Here is a 20,497-nt window from a genome sequence, read left to right as displayed (position 1 = left end):
TTGGGGATCATCTGCCATTCGTCCTTGCAGATCCTCTCCAGTTCTGCCAAGTTGGAGGATGAATGTTGGTGGACAGGAATTTTCAGGTCTCTCCAGAGATGATCTAATGGGTTTAAGTCAGGGCTCTGGCTGGGCCATTCAAGAACAGTGACGGAGTTGTTCTGAAGCCACTCCTTCGTTATTTTAGCTGTGTGCTTAGGGTCATTGTCTTGTTGGAAGGTGAACCTTCGGCCCAGTCAGAGGTCCTGAGCACTCTGGAGGAGGTTTTCGTCCAGGATATCCCTGTACTCGGCCGCATTCATCTTTGCTTCGATTGCAACCAGTCGTCCTGTCCCTGCAGGTGAAAAACACCCCCATAGCATGATGATGCCACCACCATGCTTCACTGTTGGGACTGTATTGGACAGTTTCTGGTTTTCTCCACACATACCGCTTAAAATTAAGGCGAAAATGTTCTATCTTGGTCTCATTAGACCAGAGAAGCGGGCTTCCGTCGGGCGACTCTGCCATAAAGCCCCGACTGGTGGAGGGCTGCAGTGATGGTTAACTTTCTAGAACTTTCTCCCATCTCCCGACTGCATCTCTGGAGCTCAGCCACAGTGATCTTTGGGTTCTTCTTTACCTCTCTCACCAAGGCTCTTCTCCCCCGATTGCTCAGTTTGGCCGGACGGCCAGCTCAAGGAAGGGTTCTGGTCGTCCCAAACGTCTTCCATTTAAGGATTGTGGAGGCCACTGTGCTCCTCGGAACCTTAAGTGCAGCAGAGATTTTTTTGTAACCTTGGCCAGATCTGTGCCTTGCCACAATTCTGTCTCTGAGCTCTTCAGGCAGTTCCTTTGACCTCATGATCCTCATATGCTCTGACATGCATTGTGAGCTGTAAGGTCCTATATAGACAGGTGTGTGGCTTTCCTAATCAAGTCCAATCAGTATAATCAAACACAGCTGGACTCCAATGAAGGTGCAGAACCATTGCAAGGATGATCAGAAGAAATGGACAGCACCCAAGTTAAATATATGAGTGTCACAGCAAAGGTTCTGAATACTTATGGCTGTGTGATATTTCAGTTTTTCTTTTTTAATAAATCTCAACATTTGTTTTTTTTCCCATCAATATGGGGTGCTGTGTGTACATTAAGGGGGAAAAAAATAACTTGTGATTTTAGAAAATGGCTGCAATATAACGAGTGAAAAATTTAAGGGGGTCTGAATACTTTCCGTACCCACTGTATATAAATAGCTGGGATAGGCTCCAGCATACCCGTGACCCTAGTGAGGATAAGCGGAGTAGAAAATTAATGGATGGATCATGTTGATCTGTTGCATACTATGTATTACATGGAGCCAAAAACAAGTGTAGAACTGTCAAAACGTTTTTATTTCCTTGATGAGGCAAACTTTATTTTATAAAATTACATCCTAATTTTTGCAGTCTTTTGTGTAGTAACCATGTGCCAGTGTAATTAGTAATTTCAGTATTAAATACTTCCCAAAACAGACTAAGCAAAATATCGCTGGTGTCAGCGGAAAGCTCCCATGTCCAAATTCTTTCAAAAATCAATACTATTGGTCAGTCCCTGTGTGGCTCTGTGATTTTTTAAAATGATTGACCAGTCTAAAGTGTTGAAAATGGCTTGCTCTCTTTGACAATGATGTAAATGGTTCAAGAAACAAGCTTCTTTTTTTTCCTGAAAAGTGACAGTTTTGGACATACAAGGATCATGAAATGACAACACCAAAAGATTAACTCTTTAATTCTTAACTATTAAAGTTCTGTCAAATTTATGATCCATCTGATACACACATCCATTTTTATATGTCACTGTCAAGGACCTAAATGACTTCCTTCAAGGAAACATCAGTGCTTCCTCGACTTTAGCGTGTCCGTGGAGGCTCCTTGATGCTCGATCCTCAGCGTGAGAACAGCTTCCGTGTCATGGTGGAACCATCGAGAAGCAAGGAGCTCGGAAGGTCGAGATCCAACCATGGTACTACAGACCCTTTCCCAAAAATTTCAATATCATCGAAAAGTTTATTTATTTCCATAATTCCATTCAAAAAGTTAAACTTTCATAGATTATAGATTCAGGGCCCACAATTTAAACAATTTGAAGTATTTATTTATTTTTACATAATTTGAGCTTCCAGCTCATAAAACCCACGAAATCAGGAATTCAAAAAATCTGAATAACGTGAAGAACTTAGCCCAAATTTTGCAGGCCATAAATGTTATAAACTGATTGTCACACACTAATCATCTGCTAAATTCAAAGCATCTGCACAGGTTCAGTGCAGGTATGGGTAAACTCTGCTTTCTTAAATCCAAGGTCACCGCAACAGTCTACCAGAATGTTTTAGAGGACTTCATGATTCCTTCTGCTGAGGATCTGTATGGAGATGCAGATTTCATCTTCCAGCAGAACCTGGCCCCTGCCCATACCGCCAGAAGGACCAAAACCTGGTTTGATGCCAATGCCATCACAGTGGTTGACTGGCAGGCCAACCCCATAGATTCTCAACTCCATTGAGAATCTATGGGGTATTATCAAGAGGAAAATGAGGAAGAACAAAGAAGAACTGACAGCAACCATCAAGAAAATCTGGGCTTCCATAACTCCCTGGTAATGCCACAGGTTGATTTCCTCCATGCCACGGTGCATCGAGGCAGTGATTAAAGCAAGGGGATTCCCAACCAAGTATTGAAGATTAACATATCGTTTTGAAAGTACCATAATTTGATTGATTTAATGTGACCCTAATTTCTTCCTTTTTTTCCCTACAAAAACTGAGAAGTAAATGGTGATTTCTTCACAGTATTCAAATTTTTTGAATTCCTGATTTCATGGACTTTATGAGCTGGAAGCCCAAATTATGTAAAAATAAATAAATCTTTGAAATTGTTTAAATTGTGGGCCCTGAATTTATAATCTATTAAAGTTTAACTTTTTGAATGGAATTATGGAAATAAATAAACTTTTCCATGCTATTCAAATTTTTTGGAAAGTTTCTGTATGTGCGGTGTGCAGTGTTGGTCATCTTGAGTACACCACGCATGCCATTTTTTGTTTTTTGTCTTGTCATGTATGGGGTCTATCAAATTTTAAACATTTGAAAATACTGTCGGTTTGGGTGTACCCCACTCTAGGTAAATTGAAGGCTCTCGATGTGCATGTGAGCGTGACTCAGCAAACAACAAGTATTAATGAATATGGAGGACCAAATGTCCACATATTTTTCCATCTGGATATCATTTACTTGGACTCACTGGCCTCCTCCTAAACTCAAGATATCGTCCAGTCTCACAGTGAAAACAGATCATCTATTAGGCAGAGGAAGGTCCTCTGCCTAATAGATGATTTGTGATGTAGACGATTTATGTTTTGTTCCTGCATATGATGTCCCTCCACTGCTGCCATTAGTTCCAGCACTTACTGCTTATTTGGGAACTGCAAACTCTAGCATTTGTCAAATTCCATTCAAGTGTCATTAATGTCCATTAGAGAATGAAACTGGAGGACACGAGACATGAGGGCCAAGATCATAACTTTGTATGCAATCCACTTAGCGAAAGAGCAACAGTTCATCAAGGTCATTTGGGGGGAACGCTGGAGTAAAAGGCCGTTTAAACTGTGAAAACATTACGTGGCGGTTTGATGTAAGTTGTGCCGCTGACACGCCCTGATTTTTTCCATCTTCATGCAAGTCGCGGTTAGTTTACGTAAGCACAGAACTCATACCAAACAGCGACGTCTAGTGGCCACAATTAGAACTGTGGTCCTTTCGGGACAAACGGAACTGACGCTTCGGATTGTAGTTCCTCCTCGGAACCAATATTGGTGCACAAGAAGCTGGCATGGTGTCCTTCAATATGAGGACAAAAGAATAAGCATTGTGGGGTTTTTATGCGAGCGTCGAAAAATTCTTCACGATGCTAATCAGGACTGCATGCCAGTGCCTCCAACGCCGTAAGTAGCTCACTGCTAGATATGACAAGTCGCTCGGATAGAAGCTAACGAGTAACATTGAAAGAGAGAATGGAAGATGTGAAACGACACCAGTACACGCTGAGTAAAATAAACATTTGTTATTATTATTATCGCCATACAACAATTATTCAGGTTTCGCGCAATATCGCTTTGTTAGAAGCTAATACTAAATGAAGCTGAATTTGGAAGAGTGTTCCTCTTATGTTCTCCGTGACAGAACAGACAGTGGACCGTCAAATTCAAACCGAACTGTGCCTACAACCCTCAACATCAACTTCTGCATATTTGCTCTGTTGACCAGTCTAAATACGAGGGGGGTCATCTGTTTACGCCTGAGTTCCTTTCCTACGATATACTTGTACCCAAGTCGTAACGCATCGTAGTCTAACTTAACCTACTGTTACCCATTAGTAAAGTCAGAATTACAGTTTAAAAAAAAAAAACGTTTAGCACATAAATATGGCATAATCTAAACAGTAAGTACAGCCAGCGGTAACTGAGCTCCGTTCCGTCTTCTTGTACCCTTGTGACCAGGTAATCCTTACGCCGCTGCACAAGGTGGTTCATTGCGCAACGTTTGTAACCTCGAAGTGTGTATGTTCGGAGCGTAAACCGAGGATCCTGCTTTAGTGGATTGCATGTGGACTAATCAAGTATTGATGCTAAAAATGTACACGTATGCTAATAGTGTATCAAAGTTGGTGATATGGCTTCAGATTGATTTATTATTGACATCTGTTCCCATCCCCACAGGCTTCAGGTCGACAGCAGCAGCAGCAGCAGGGCATGTTGAGGCTCTCAGCCAGCGCAATGCAGTCTTCTCCAGAGAGCAGGCCAGGCAGCGGGCTCTGTACCCCCGTGTGGAGAAGATCGAAGTGTCCATGCAGGGCCCGGGGCTGGATGGTACTGTGCTCATCATGAACAGAGGGATGTCAACGCCCCATAGCTGTGCCAAGCGTGAGTGAAAGGACCGGTTCCAAGTCCTGAGAACACTATTTGGTCTCTCTTGCATCCATTCCTCGTATAGTGGACTGGAAAGAGACCCATCTGTGTGTCCCACAGATCTGACAGAGCATCATGTGACCAACTCTGCTTTGGCCCTGGTGGATGGAGAACCGTGCCCTCTCTACCAGCCGCTCACTCGCTCCTGCAAGCTCACGTTGCTCACATTTAAAGACAGTGACCCCACATTGGTCAACCAGGTAAATAAAAATACAGGAATTATGCTCGATATTGTATTAAATAATAAACAAAAGTGGAATCTGTGTACAGTTAAGTGGTAGTTAAACACATTTTAGTGAAGCATTTCACAGCCAAAAGCAGAATATTTCAGCCTCCTAGTTTTCATTTTATGTTCTTTTTTCACTGGTTGTTCAGTGCCTCCTTGTCTGGCCCATTGATGTCCGCTTTGTAGCAGATTATGTCCAAGTGCCTTGCTTTGAGTCTGTCGCTAAAGTGGTGTCTTCATCTCAGAAAAATCAAACCATTCATGTATTTAGATATTTTAATTATTCTGATACAAACATGATAGGAATAGTACATTTTTGATTACACACAGCATTATAATTTTGAGTGGCGACTAGATTAGTCTGCAGTGTTTCCCCAAGGTTGAGAATTTACTTGTGGTGGTTAGTAAGGAGGCACCTTGGTGTTAGATAAGACACATTCAAAATAATCTAGTCAAATAAAGGTTTATTAACTATGCTTGTTTTTTTGCATCTACGCAAAAATATAATTTCCAGTTACCTATTTACAAAGTTGACAATTTGTGTCTGAGCAATGAATTTTCTTTGCTTTTTAAAAAAAAAAAAAAAACCTCACATGGACAAATTTGTTGATACCCCTCGGTTAATGAAAGAAAACCCCATTGTGGTCACAGAAATAACTTGCATCTGACAAAAGTAATAATTACAAAGTAACTAATGAAAATCGGACATTCCTTGTGAATTATGGTTCAAACAAAATATTTTAAAAAAACAAACTTATGAAACAGGCCTGGATAAAAATGATGGTACCCCAAGAAAAGATTCAAAGTAATTTCACCATAGGGACATTTTGAAACAGGGTGTGTCCTCTAATTAGCATCACAGATCTCTTCAAACTTGTCAGCCAGCCAGCCAATTTAAAGGGTGATAATTAATAACTGTGCTGTTTGGTGACATGGTGTGTAGTAAAAGTAAAAGAGAGAGTTGTCTCAGAGATTAGAAAGAAAATTATAAACAAACAAATTAAAGGTAAAGGCTATAAGACCATCTCAAAGCAGCTTGATCTTCCCGTGACTACAGTTGCACATATTACAAAAATTATCATCTACGGGACTGTAGCCAACCTTCTTGGATGGCCCTGTGTGAAAAAGTGATTATCCCCTAAACCTAATAACTGGTTGGGCCACCTTTAGCAGCAACAACTGCAATCAAGCATTTGCGATAACTTGCAGTGAGTCTCTTACAGCGCTGTGGAGGAATTTTGGCCCGCTCATCTTTACAGAATTGTTGTAATGCAGCCACATTAGAGGGTTTTTGAGCATTAACCGCCTTTTTAAGGTCATGCCACAGCATCTCAATAGTACGGTCGCCTGGAAGTGCAAGACAATATAACAAATAGGGAAACACTTTTAAATTTCAGAAAACAAATTAACAAAAGCCAGAACACTTTTACATTTCAGAAAACAAATTAACAAAAGCCAGAACACTTTTACATTTTAGAAAACAAATTGGCGAAAGCCAGAACACTTTTACATTTCAGAAAACAAATTAACAAAAGCCGAAACAATTTTACATTTCAGAAAACACATTAAGAAAAGCCGAAACACTTTTACAAAAGACAAAACAAATTACAAAAGACGAAACACCTGGAAAGGCAACGTCCCATTTCATAGACATTCTTAGAAGTCCCACGCCCTTTCTCGGCAAGACCCGCCCCACATCAACATGATTGGCTCCTGCGTCGCGGGGTGGGTCGGCTACGCAGATGTAACGAGATGTCCATCCCAAATAGCAATTGTATATATGGACTCCCTGAACAGCGAGCCTGTATAGGTGTTTGATGCTGTATATACAATATATTGTACTTGATCACATTTCTTCAACCAAAAAAACATAGATTAAGAGTTAAGGATGAAGCAGGTTGTTAAACAGAAAGGATGTTGGCGAGAATTAAAGGGAAAGTCTGGATATTTGAAAGGAAGCCGCTGGCTCCATTCATTTTTCAACGTACTGAGCAAGGGATCTACCTTGCATACATTCTGGTTACAAGCTATACTTTTCATCGACAGGCACATTATACATTATGAAAATAGTCTAGCATTGATGTTAAACAACATTTGATGCTTTACGTACTATTTATATGGCTTGTGCGGAGGCACGACTCGCAAACCCGGAAATGTATTTTCACCATAGGGAAAAACTTCTGTGCATTTTGATTGAATGTAAGATGGGACGTGAAGATGTCGTCCAACGAAGATTATAATTTTGAATCGTGTCAAAACCAGTGGCCGCCCGATCGGCCGCTCAAGGAAACAGTTGCCAAACCCGCACACTGCGCCATAGTTCAGTCGGGTTCGGCGGTGGTGCTCGGTGTGCGCCAGCCTTAACCACCATAATCCTAACCATAACTCCTCCTAAACTGCCTTAACCCAAATCCTAAACCTAACCATAATAACATCTTATTTTTTATTATTTTTTTAAAATTATATTTGGGATGGACATCTCGTTACATCTGCGTAACCTACTCTTCCCGCGATGCAGGAGCCAATCATGTTGAAGCGGGGCGGGTATTGCCGAGAAAGGGCGTGGGATTTCTAAGAATGTCTGTGAAATGGGACGTTCCCTTTCCGGGTGTTTCGTCTTTTGTAATTTGTTTTGTCTTTTGTAAAAGTGTTTCTGCTTTTCGTAATGTGTTTTCTGAAATGTAAAAGTCTCTTTTTTAAATTTTGTTTTCTGAAATGCAAAAGTGCTTCGGTTTTTGTAAATTTGTTTTCTGAAATGTAAATATGTTTCGTAATTTGTTATTTTGTTTTGCACTTCCAGGCCACCGTACAATAGGATTCAGGTCAGCACTTTGACTAGGCCACTCCAAAGTTTTCATTGTTTTTCTTCAGCCATTCATAGGTGGACTTGCTGGTGTGTTTTGGATCATTGTCCTGCTGCAGAAGCCAACTTCGTTTCAGTTTGAGATTACGAACAGATGGCTGGACATTCTCCTTCAGGATATTTTGGTAGACAGCAGAATTCATGGTTCCATTTCTCACAGCAAGTCTTCCAGGTCCTGATGCAGCAAAACAGCCGCAGACCATCACACTACCACCACCATATTTTACTGTTGGTAGTGTTACTTTTATGACATGGGAGACTTTGCAGAAGTTTCCTCCGCAGGGTTTCCGGGCTCTCCCTTAGAGATAGGGTGAGAAGCTCAGTCATCTGGGAGGGGCTCAGAGTAGAGCCGCTGCTCCTCCACATTGAGAGGAGCCAGATGAGGTGGTTTGGGGATCTGATTAGGATGCCTCCTGGACACCTCCCCAGTGAGGTGTTCCGGGCACGTCGCACCGGGAGGAGACACCAGGGACTCCCCAGGACACGCTGGAGAGACTATGTCTCTCGGCTGGCCTGGGAATGCCTCGGATCCCCTCGGAAGAGCTGGATGAAGTGGCTGGGGAAAGTGAAGTCTGGGCCGCCCTGCTAAAGCTACTGCCCCCGCGACCCAACCTCAGATAAGCGGAGGAAAATGGATGGATGGGCGGTGTTACTTTTACGCCAGATGTAATGGGACACACACCTTCCAAAAAGTTCAACTTTTGTTAGACCACAGAGTATTTCCCCAAAAGTCTTGGGGATCATCAAGATGTCTTCTTTAAAAATTGAAATGAGTCTTGATGTTCTTTTTGCTCAGCAGTGGTTTTTGTCTTGGAACCTGGCCTGTCATGCAGGCCATTTTTGCCCAGACTCTTTCTTATGGTGGACTCATAAACTTTAACTGAGGCAAGTGAGGCCTGAAGTTCTTTGGATGTTGTTGTGGGACTTTGACTTCTTGAATGAGTCGTAGCTGCGCTCTTAGGGTATTTTTGGTCGGCCGGCCACTCCTGTGAAGGTTCACTACTGTTCTATGTTTCGGCCGTTTGTGGATAATGGCTCTCATTGTGGTTCGCTGGAGTCCCAAAGCTTTAGAAATGGCTTTCCCACACTGATAGATCTCAATTACGTTCTCATTTGTTCCAGAATTTCTTTCCTCTGCATGATGTCTAGCTTTTGAGGACCTTTTAGTCTACTGCACTTTGTCAGGCAGGTCCGTTTTAAGTGATTTCTTGATTGAGAACAGTTGTGGCAGTATCAGGGCTGGTTGTGGCAAGATAAATTGGTATTGGTCTGAGGTATGATATAAAGCACAGTTGAGTTATGTTTTAACACGGGGGTGGGAATCACCTTTTCACACAGGGCCATGTAGGTTTGGATTTTCTTCTCCCTAAATAATAATAAGACATTTCAAACTGCTTTTTGTGTTTGTTATCTTTGGCCATTTAAATTAGTTGGATGGAAAACATTTAAGTATGACAAACATGCAGAAAAATAAATCAGGAAGGCAGCAAACACTTTTTCACACCACTGTACATCAGTGTCAGATCGCACTATTCTGGAATGGAATTTGCCAAACTGCATTGTGCGACAAAGTTTCTATGAGAATGGCCAATGGACGGACGATACATAACTGGAACGTTTTGGCAAAGCATCAGCTCTATGTTCATTGATGCAAAAATGAAGCATGCCAAGAAAAGAAAACGGTCACTACTGTGAAACATGGAGGTTGCTCTGTTACGTTCTAGGGCTGCTTTGCTTCATCAGGCACAGGGTGTCTTGAATCTGTGCAGGGTACAATGAAATCTCAAGACCATCAAGGTATTCTAGAGAGAAATGTGCTGGCCAGTAGGGCTGCACGATATTGGAAAAAAATTACATTGCGATTTTCTTTAACCTTGCAGTATTTATTGCAGTGTTAAAAAAACAGGATAACATACACATAATGTGAAACCAGCACACACTTCTCTTTTTCCCTCTCTAGAAACACTATGCTCTGTGGAGCACAAAACTATACTATATAACTACACTGTAGTATTGCCCAATAGTCCAGCCATACATGAAGTTAAAATAATTTCTTTTCATGCCCAGTTTTCCTGCAGTCATTTGCATATTCCTAACACTATTCATTAGTTTTTAATCAATTATTTTACACCAAAATTTTAACATTTGTATTAGTATTTATATATTTGAATGCATTAGTTTAAGAAAAACATGCTGTTGTGTACACCTGAAATTTGTCCCTGTAATAATGCCTCTGCTCTCCACTCTCACCCCAAGTGTAATCTGTTGCAACATGGATTCGTTCATCACATTCTGAAGAAAGCTACAGTAAATGCAGGCGTGTAATTGTTTCCCGTGTCCCCATTAATAGTTATCGTACCAAAAAAATTAAATATAACACTTTGGGCTGCTCCGTGTGTGTTGTTTGATGGGTTATAATTTATCGTAACATCGGCGCTAATCTTATCGGCATGTCCAACCAGGTCCCTCTGCTGGTCTCTTATTAATATGACCATGGATTGACTGCATATCAATACACAAACAGTACGCAGGACCCTGCGACGTGACTATTGCGCACACCAACGTTGCGATGACGATGCTCAAATGATGTGTTGTGCAGCCCTATTGCCAGTGTCAGAAAGCTCTCTGTCCCAGGTCATGGGTCTTGCAACAGGATAATGTCTCCAAAATACACAGCTAAAAACACCCAAGAAGTACAAAGAGCAAAATATTGGACTATTCTGAAGTGACATTCTATGAGTCCTGAATCCTAAATCCAATTGAACATCTGTGGAAGGAAGTGAAACATGCTTTCTGGAGAAAGCACTCTTCAAACCTGAGACAACTGGAGCAGTTTGCGCTTGAAGAGTGGGCCAAAATACCAGCTAAAATGTGCAGAAGTCTCATCGAAAGTTACACAAATTGTTTGATTGCAGTGATCGCCTCAAAATATTAAGTTAAGGTTACCATCTTTTTTTTGTCCTGGCCTGTTTCATGAGTTTTAATTTTTTTTTTTTAATAATTGAGTGGGACCACAATTCTAAAGGAATGTCCGATTTTTGTTGGTTGATTTTCCTAAAAGTTTTATTTATTATTACTTTTGACAGATTTAAGTTATTTCTTTGACCACTGTGGCTTTTTCTTTCATTAACAGTGGGGTACCTAGCAACTGTTGACGTTATGTATGTTTATAGATAAATATATATATTTAGATGTATATACACAAATATATCTAGTATCTACCTATGTATTGATCAATATACAGCAGGTGTTATATGTGATGTTTCGTCATTCGTCACTGTTTTAGACAGTGTAGTCCGGTCGTCACTTGAAAGTGGCTCTGGATCTTTGGCCAGCCTAGCTGATCGTGCATGGACGGAGAAACTTGGTGTGGGGGGGATTATTCTGTAAATTAGTGCCACTGTTTTACAACAGTGGGGAAGAAGTGCAAAATGGCTTGCTCACAGATGCATTTTCAGAAATAGGTAGCTAAAAGATTTACTTCTTTATTTTCACACTTGATGGGTAGGCAGGCATTCCAGAGACACAACTGTTTGTTTACAATCCATTAAAAAGGTAATTTTCCATAATAGCCCCCCCCACCCCCTTTTTTTTTCTTTTTTTTTTTTTTCCTTTCACCATTCACAGGCTTATTGGCGTTCCTGTGCTGCCCTCCTCGGTCAGGTGCTGGAAACGGCTTTTAAGGACCATTTGTCGGTGGAGTTGCTCAGCACACCAGAGGTACCAGGTAGCTGCTTCTTTATTGTTTCAGTATTTAGATTTGATTATTCAATAATTTGTCATGCAGCTACAGGTTTTACTATTTCTGATTTTGATTTTATCTTTTTTCGCTAATAAATTCTCTGCAGTTACTTCAGGGGCTTTTCTTTGTGACTTGGTCCTGGACACTCAGCTAGACTCTTGGACTTCTTCTGAGGTTTGATGCCTTCGGTTTATCACTTGCTGGAATAACAAAACAAAATGGTTTGTGGGTATGTTGGAGCTCACATTGCTTGTGTTTGTGTTCCAGGAGTCATTGCGCTCTCTGACCAGAGGAGCTCAGCAGCTCATCCTGCAGGACTTACCCTGGGAGCCTCTGGAGGTGGCCCCCTCTGTGGCACTCGAAGCCTTCTCACACAGTAGGTAAATGGAAGCCAACCTGCCTCTGTCCATTATCCACTGTAGCGCTCTCCTTCATCTCTGTATCGGTTTTGACATCACACACACACACAGTTTAATGATTTATCTCTCCGTCTAAGGTGTCAACAAGAAGCGGTGGAGCAGAAGGCAGCACAGAACCCAAAACAGACAGTGATGCTGTACAGGTGACATTGCATGCACACCCGTGTTTAAACAATGTTGTTTGAATACACAATTATGTTTGTAGAGATTTATATTAAGATGCATTTACAGACACTAACCTATTTACGAAAATTCAAATTCAGAACATTTGGACATAACTTTATAGAGCACTTTAACAATAACTGCAGCTGTCACAAAGTGACGTCCATAAGATCGAACATAAAACAAACCACAATAAATATAAAAATAATTAGGGCTGTCCCAATCACATTTTTGCACCAAAGTCCAAGACTAAGTCACTTGATTTTGAGTATCTGCCTATAGAGAGTCCCGTTCTGATACCTCAGCAATCCTTTAAGAAGCAAAAAAAACAGTGCATCTAACTGTTACGCTAATTTAACAGTTGGGTTAAAGCAAATGTTATTGTGTTACCTTCGAGGATGCTAAATTACTGTAGCAACTGAGCCAACCCAATACCCCATAGAAAAAAATAAGGATCTAAACGATGGAGGGTTATATCGTACGATGTTTTTATGTTGCACTACAATATATCGTTACATAGTACAGTTCTCCTTGTAACCTTTAGAAAAAAAAAAAAAAAAATCCCATCTTTTTCACCCAATACCCATCAGTTAAAAATCACATGATCCGCCCCATTTTCCGATAACGTGATCGGATCAGGACAGCCCTAATGATAATAATAATAATAATAATGTAATAATAATAAAAGTAAAATAATACCTCAATGAACAGATAAATACATAAATAAAATGTTATTTTCTCCTTAAAATGTACATGAGGACCTCCCTTCACATTGGCATCTGGCGCACAGGAGGTCCAGAGTTTGATTCCCTCTCATTGCACAATCCACGTTGTATGAAGTTGTTAGTAGATGAGAGAGAGGAACACTCCACTGACAACTATAAGGGCACCGAGATGCAGAAATGACAGTTTTGCAATCACAGCGTTCATGGCGTCACTCGCGTTGGCAGCAAGTTTGAATGTAAACGAACAACTGAAGTCTTCTAACAGCCATTAGTTCATCCATTGGCAAGTAACACATATACAGAAGGAATTAGTCCTCTCTCTTAACTTTATCGCCGGGCTTTCTTCTCTCTCCCTATCCCCTCCGGGGTGCATTTTTCACCAAGTGGAGACCGGTGAGCTCGATGTTGGGCTGAAGCTCCCCACAGTTGTAGCATCATCTTGCCCAAAAAAAATAAAATGCAGCCAAAACACTTTCGCCACGGTAGGGAAAACGGTTTAACATGACGGAAAAATAAGAACAAGGGGTGGAAATTGTAAATTAAGGAGTAAGTTAGTGGAGCTGATTAAACAGGCTACCGACTCATGGGCGCCTCTATGAACTCCAAACATATACAAACAGACAGTCATTTTAGCTAAAATTTTGCAATACTTCCTCAAGTCCTACCCCACCAAACACACACAGCGTCTGTTTGGTAACACACATTCGGGAGCTTAGCGTGCCACAGAGTGTCATCAGCAGGTTGTAACAGTGATAGAGAGGCTGGAAGAGTCACAGAAAGGCACACGTGGATGTCCTTGGAAATTAAAAAAAATAATAAATCACCTCTTGTGAATTTTGCCATTCAACCCTGTATTCAAGAACAGAAAGTTGTGCAAAAACTGCTGAAACATTGAGCAGCTGAACCAGTTCAGCTGTGGAAACATCTCAAGGCTGATCAGTGCAAACATGATTCACCAGACCTCAATTCTCAACTTCATAGCAAAGGCTGTGAATACTAATGTACATGTGATTTCTTAAAAATTTAATACTTATACAAAATAAAAAATGGAATAAAGTTGTAACAGAAAAAAACGCCCATGCCGCAGCTGGACCCTTCTCAAAAAATGTGGAAAAACTGAAGCGCTATGAATACTTCACAGACCCACTGTATTGTTTACGCAGCACTTGCAATGGCAGATATGAGATGTATATCAGATTTCTATCCACATTTGGAAGAGGCCTGGTTCCAGTTTCTGTTTAAGCTGCCTTTATGGATATCCCAATTGCGCCATTTTGGAGCAAAACGCTGCAATTATCACTTGAACCATGCAATGTAAATCCATCCATCCATTTTCTGAGCCGCTTCTCCTCAATAGGGTCGCGGGCGTGCTGGAGCCTATCCCAGCTGTCATCGGGCAGGAGGCGGGGTACACCCTGAGCTGGTTGCCAGGCAATTGCAGGGCATATAGAAACAAACAACCATTCGCACTCAGTCATGCCTACGGGCAATTTAGAGTCTCCAATTGTTTTTGGGATGTGGGAGGAAACCGGAGTGCCCGGAGAAAACCCACGTCAGGCACGGGGAGAACATGAAAACTCCACACAGGCGGGGACGGGGATTGACCCGGGTCCTCAGAACTGTGAGGCTGACGCTCTAACCAGTCGGCCACCGTGCCAGTGTAAATCCTTCGCTCTCCAAATCAAACCATCCAGTCAAAAGCAGGCATATCAAATTTAAGTCTTTGGTTTATCTTTTTTTGTCTTGCTCATGCAGGCTTCAGTAGGTTTTCTTTTATGTACAGTATGAGGACCGTGGTTGTATGCCTGCTCCATATGCAAAGTGCATGTGCCTAAAATGGACTTGAACTGACTGCAGGCTGAGGAAACCTTATTGCCCTGAGGTTCTTTATATTTGCAAATTGACAGCAAAAAAAAAAAAAAAAAATACAAATTAAGTATTCACAGATCTTAAAATGGTCGCATTAGTGCTGAACTTGAAGCTTGGTGCAATCGGGGCATTGTGAGGCAATTTAAAACTCTAATACTGCGAACTGCTGCCTAATGCTACCTCTGCCTCTCTACCTCCCTCAATATTTCCTAGATGTGGGGACCACGTTCTCCTGAGCGGGGGCCCCCTGGTGGCCAGAACAGGCCTGTGCTTCCAGTACGAGGTGACGGCGCTCCACAGCCTAGGCCGAGGGCGTTGGGGCCTCCACCGCCGCGTACAGGGCCTCTCATTGCCTTTGCAGCTGCAGGTAGGATGGATGCCACTTTCATTATTCTGCAATTTCAAATGAAAAAAACATTTTGAGTGTTCTGGTATGTTAACTGTCACGTGATAGCCCAGAATTGTGTCTCCACGTGCCTGCTAGTCACGTTGTCCTTTTTCTGCAGGCCCACCACACAGTCTGGAGGAAACTGAGGCAGCGGGCAGAGAAACTGGTGAGAACAAACATCCCTGTTTCACACACGCATCCAACAGAGAAAACATCAAAGCTAAAGTGAGGCGGTGCTCTGGTCTCCATGCTTGATGTTAGTCCAAATTACTGCATGTTCTAAATCCAGCCAGGCCCTCACCCTGTATGCCCCTCATCACTCCAGATTTCACACTGTAGCCAGAGGTTAGGATTTAATGTCACCCTTTTGATGGCTTTGCATTTATGTTTCTGGCACAAACTGAGAAAGGACTCTCATCCTTCTCATGAAGGACAAACTGCTTGTTTCTGAAGTTCACATCAAACACACCAGCGAAGGATGCAAAAAACTATTTTTAAATCTCTCCAGACTCTCCACGAGGTGCATCGCGACACAAGTCGATTCTGACTAAAGCACCAAAGATGCATAAATCCCTGCTATTTAAACTAGGCTGAGTTAATTTTGGATGGAGCCATCTAGGCAGAATATATTCTGCTGCAGCCTTTCTGGCGGTCTCTGTGCATCAGTAACTCTATGTGTAGTGCAGGAGAAGGACTACTCATTAATAGGCACACTTGATTTGGCAGCTGATGACATACGATGCTCTGCGGCCTACATTTCCTTTTCACAGCGCCACTGTTATTTGGGGAATTGAAACTGCACTTTGTTAACGACAAACGTATAGAGTTGGATGAATGTCAAGAGGAAATATCTGGATCAGTTCTTGGTGGAGTTCTAACATGCACGGGATCAGCATGGAGAACCGCTGCTCCCTGTTTTATGGCTTTGGCGGTCGTCATTTCACCCAGTTTCCAATGTTATCGTGTCCTTTTTGTCCCAGAGCATCACTCCCACAATCAGTAGAAGAAAACGGAAAAGCCTGAAGCCGCCTTGCTGAAGGATGCTAATGCCAACATGCTTTAAAAGGGATGCATTCTGTATTTTTTTTTTACAGACAGTTCCCAGGTGTAATAATAATCATCTCTGACAAAGGATAAAGAATTACAGTACATTTAACATGAACTTGTCTCACACTGGTTGAAAGACCTCCATTTTGGAGGCACAGTTCAGTTTCATGTAACTGGGGAGTACTGCTTTCGTTACCATAACGACTGGGGCGGCGCGAGGGCAAAACAAGCGGCTTCTCAGTGTTGTCAACTTGGCAACAAATCGTTCCATGTTTGGTGTTGTTATTGGAGCCTTCTCCAGAGCAGGACATGTTCACTACTCCAAGTCCAGACTGCAAATAAATACCGCGTGCATGAACCCACCCCGTGCTAATTTGACCATTAATTTCACACTTGATGGGTATACAGGAATTCCAGAAACCCAACCATGTGTATAGAAGCTATTGCAAAGGTAATTTTCCGGAATGTCACCTTTAATTACAAACGACAGTTTATACATTGATCGAGGCAAAAGATCAAAAGACAAAGCTATGAATTAAAAAAATTCACCCATTTTCGGCCCACAGGTGGCGGTGCAGCTGCCTGAGGAAGTGACTCCGCCCCCTATTGATGCTCCTGCTCCAAATTCAACCAGCTAGTAACACCAGAATTCTACATACACTCGCACACGCGTACAAACACACTTGACATGTCTTGTTTGAACAATAAAAGTGACAAAACAAATGGATGGCTCAATTCAACTTGTTTTCAATAAAATAAAATCACTGGTGTTTTTGTTGAGCTGACCATGTGGGAGTGCTATTGGAAGCGTGTTCTGCACGTGTGCTTGAGCGATTTGCGACAACAAACGCAGAGTGTGTCGACTGGAGGTCGTCCCGTTGTCAGCTGTCGCGTGTGTCACTTGTTAGACAGGTGGCTGTCTGAGTGTGTTCTGAGGACACCGTGAGACCATGTGAGCCTGTGTTTACACCCCCAACCCGCTGCTGACACATGACACCCAACACTCCTGCTTTCTGTCAGCGTCATAGACTTTCACTTGTTAATGTTTATGTCAAGTGACAATACTGAAGGGGGATCACTGATTAGCTTTTCTGCCAAGAGTTGATCAGAAGATAGATAACTGTCATATCCATTTTAAATTTTTATCCCGTCATCCAGCCGCCCCCCCATTCCTGTAAAAGCAACATTTCGGGCAGTTTTATTGCACCTGGCATCCATGCACATTCGCAGAAGAAGTGATTAGATTGGTAGTCAAGGTTGTCGTGACCTCAGAAAACACATTTCATGAATTAGTACGTTGAATGTGAAAAATAAATTTTCAGGAGGAGTGGTGATATTTTATGCAGTCACTGTGATGATGTAACATTTTGCAAAAACACTGGTCTGATCGTCATACACTGTCATACCTCTGCAGAAGAGTAACTTTTTTTAATGCAAGGTTAAGGCAAAAGTGCAAAAAGTTTTTCCTTTGTAAGAGTAAAGTTACAACGGGGTTCTCAGTGTGTGACGGTACAAATCTAGGTTTTGAGGTTATGAAAGGCATGCAATGAACCAGTTTGTGCAACACAAACACTGCAAAAACTCAAAATCTTACCTAGGGAAGTCTCTTATTTCTAGTACAAACATCTTACTGTACTTATTTTAAGACAGGTTTGATTAAAACTTTCAGCAAGACAAAAATACTTTTTAAATACAAGATCTTATTTTAAGAATCTTAAGTCTATTCGTACTAGTTCCATTGGTAGTTTTTTTTTTGTTCTTCACTTACTGGTATATTAGGGATAAAATGACTATTGATTACCGGTAGTTTAAAAAAAAAAAAAAAATCTGATTAATCACACTTGAATTTTGATAAATCAATATTAATCACAGGCGCCAAATATACCACACATAGTAAGTATCACATTTCGTTTGAGATGGTATTTTAAACTTGTGTGCTTCGATGAAAGGAGAGTTCAGCACTGCCCTATTATGCACATTACCTTTGTTTTATTGAAAGTCCCAGTGGGGTGACTTCTGAAGCGAAATTTGCTGCCAATCACACCAGTCGGTCTCCTCACGCATCTTTGCACTGGTGTAAGCAAACCTGATCACTGACCTAATAATAACCTGGGCCGCCTTTCAGATATCCATCCTCGGTTGAGATAAATGGATCGTTTGTCTGTGTGATCAAAAAAATTTGTGATTAATCAGAGTTAATACATATTGTGATAATTTCTTGTGAATAATTAGTTAACACTAACTTTGATAGATAGATATATATATATAGTTCACTTTTTTTCCAGTGAACCACTGTACTGTTTTTCATTTGATTACTTTTGGCCCAGAAGTGTTTTTCATACTTCTATTTACTGTAATTGTGAGATTCTGCATTAATGATTTGGCTATGGCCCGTTCTGACTCTTTAAAGCATGAGACAGGAGAGTGTGGAGTTGATTACTTGTAAGTTCGCCATGTGTGACAGTGCAGGTGCTTGTAGACAGCTGGCTACAGAGAAAATCGATGGGTTTGTGTACAATTCCAAACTTTTCATCACTTCCCAAATCCCGTCTTGATATTTGAGCTCAATGGAAAGTAGAAGACAGTGCAGCTGTAAGACTTTGCTCAGGTTGCCTCAACATTTTCAACTTGTACATCTTCCTGGGGGTGTTTTGTCAGCCTTTTAAGCACAAAATCATCAGGGGGTGTGGCGAGAACAGCCTAGGGCTTGAAAAGCTGCCCGCCTTGCAGCTGTTTTCTAGTTGCAAACCCACCCACCACCCAAACCTATCCGACACACCCAGATTCACATACGGCTGCCACACTGTGGCTCATACAGTATCAAAATTGAAAGCATTGGAAGAAGGGACTCACGAACTTCTTCCCTGGTCCTGTTCCCTGGTGCAAGCCCGCTGGAGGCGGTTGGTTGGGTGGGGAGTCTCCATGTTGGTCTGCTCATCCAGTCAACCTGACAATGGTTCAGTCGATGGTAATTCCCTGTCGGACCATTGATCTGCTGAGCTTGGGTTGATTTGCGATACTTTGATTCACACTGCATCATGAGTGGACCAGGATAATAAACACAATGTTCCAGAGAGAGAGAGGGAGAACTAAATCTAAATCCTGCAGCAACAACTACAACTAATAGAAGAATGATCACGTATAAATCCCAAAATATCCAACATCTTGTCCTCCAATAAACACAAGTGTCTCAAATATGAAAGAGGAGACAATCTAAACCATTTGGTTCAAGCAAATAGCACACACTGACCACACCATTTAGGTGCAGCTGCAATACAAGAGCCGCATCCAAATTCCAACTCTTTATTTTATTTTTATTTTTTTTCAAAAGTTTGATTGACACTGTTAAAGATATTGCGGTATGCAGTAGAGTAGAACTGCAAGGGCAACCAAAATATTGAGAAACCCCTTTCACTATGATGCTCTGCAAAGTACAACCAAAATGAGATCAAAACTCAGCATTACTATATTATAAAGACGCATCTTTTCAGACACTGGGTTCTTTGCACCCTGAATATATTCAATCATGTGGTCATGTAAAATCATATTTCAGTTTCTCCCAGACTGTTTTGGGATAGTTTCCCACGTGTGTCACATAACTTGATTTCAAACCCTTCAGGTTGCTCCTTGTACGCTTCACAATCAATAGGAACATGCAGATAAGCTGTTTTCTATCTGATGTGATGTCAAATCACACTGAGCTGCCGGTTGCAATAAATGTTGTACAGATGTCTCCTTGTAATCTATTCCTGCCAGTTGACTACTAGTGACTAGCCTTTACGTGTCTGTCTTAGTCTCACCTAAAGTCAATTTCAAGTTATTTCAGTGGCCTTTGTGGAATTTTCTTTCATTAACAGAGGGGTACCCACAATTTTGTCCACGTGTGTATGTGTGATATTGCTCTTGTATCAACCATCAATCTTTTTAGTGTGATATCATGACTAATTATTTGTCTTGAAGGTGAATGTTTGGTCATCAGTCTCAATTGCTTGTTTCAACATTGTTTGTCTTTACCTTTTTGCAATTGGCATCTTTAAGGCGAGTTCTTGCAAAAACTGCATCGTCTCTGA

The 20,497-nt window shown here is 41.5% G+C and overlaps 1 protein-coding gene across 2 annotated transcripts; it reads left to right on the top strand.

The window, feature by feature from the left end:
- The first annotated feature begins 3,804 nt into the window (after nucleotides 1-3,804).
- mrpl39 (mitochondrial ribosomal protein L39) lies at nucleotides 3,805-17,154 on the top strand. Of its 2 annotated transcripts, none has more exons than XM_061798604.1 (10): nucleotides 3,805-3,963; nucleotides 4,738-4,941; nucleotides 5,047-5,186; nucleotides 11,703-11,802; nucleotides 11,924-11,991; nucleotides 12,085-12,197; nucleotides 12,314-12,379; nucleotides 15,206-15,359; nucleotides 15,499-15,546; nucleotides 16,994-17,154. In XM_061798604.1, the coding sequence occupies exons 1-10, from the start codon at nucleotides 3,927-3,929 to the stop codon at nucleotides 17,063-17,065; spliced, it is 1,002 nt and encodes a 333-aa protein (XP_061654588.1). In that variant the 5' UTR covers nucleotides 3,805-3,926; the 3' UTR covers nucleotides 17,066-17,154. The 2 variants fall into 2 exon arrangements, with proteins under 2 accessions (XP_061654588.1, XP_061654596.1); XM_061798612.1 differs by lacking the exon at nucleotides 16,994-17,154 and adding an exon at nucleotides 16,836-16,919.
- Nucleotides 17,155-20,497: the final 3,343 nt, after the last annotated feature.

This window comes from Phyllopteryx taeniolatus, chromosome 1 (assembly GCF_024500385.1).
Source record: "Phyllopteryx taeniolatus isolate TA_2022b chromosome 1, UOR_Ptae_1.2, whole genome shotgun sequence".
In the NCBI taxonomy this organism is placed as follows: domain Eukaryota; kingdom Metazoa; phylum Chordata; class Actinopteri; order Syngnathiformes; family Syngnathidae; genus Phyllopteryx; species Phyllopteryx taeniolatus.
Note: the sequence above shows the minus strand (reverse complement) of the source record. Positions and strands in the feature narration are given on the sequence as shown.

Bases quoted from the DNA above. Each gene is read 5' to 3' on its own strand.
- mrpl39 (XM_061798604.1), top strand. From the start codon at position 3,927: ATGCTAATCAGGACTGCATGCCAGTGCCTCCAACGCC. The intron at 12,198-12,313 runs GTAAATGGAAGC...TCTCCGTCTAAG, and splicing joins GAAGCCTTCTCACACAGTAG to GTGTCAACAAGAAGCGGTGG. The intron at 15,360-15,498 runs GTAGGATGGATG...CTTTTTCTGCAG, and splicing joins CATTGCCTTTGCAGCTGCAG to GCCCACCACACAGTCTGGAG.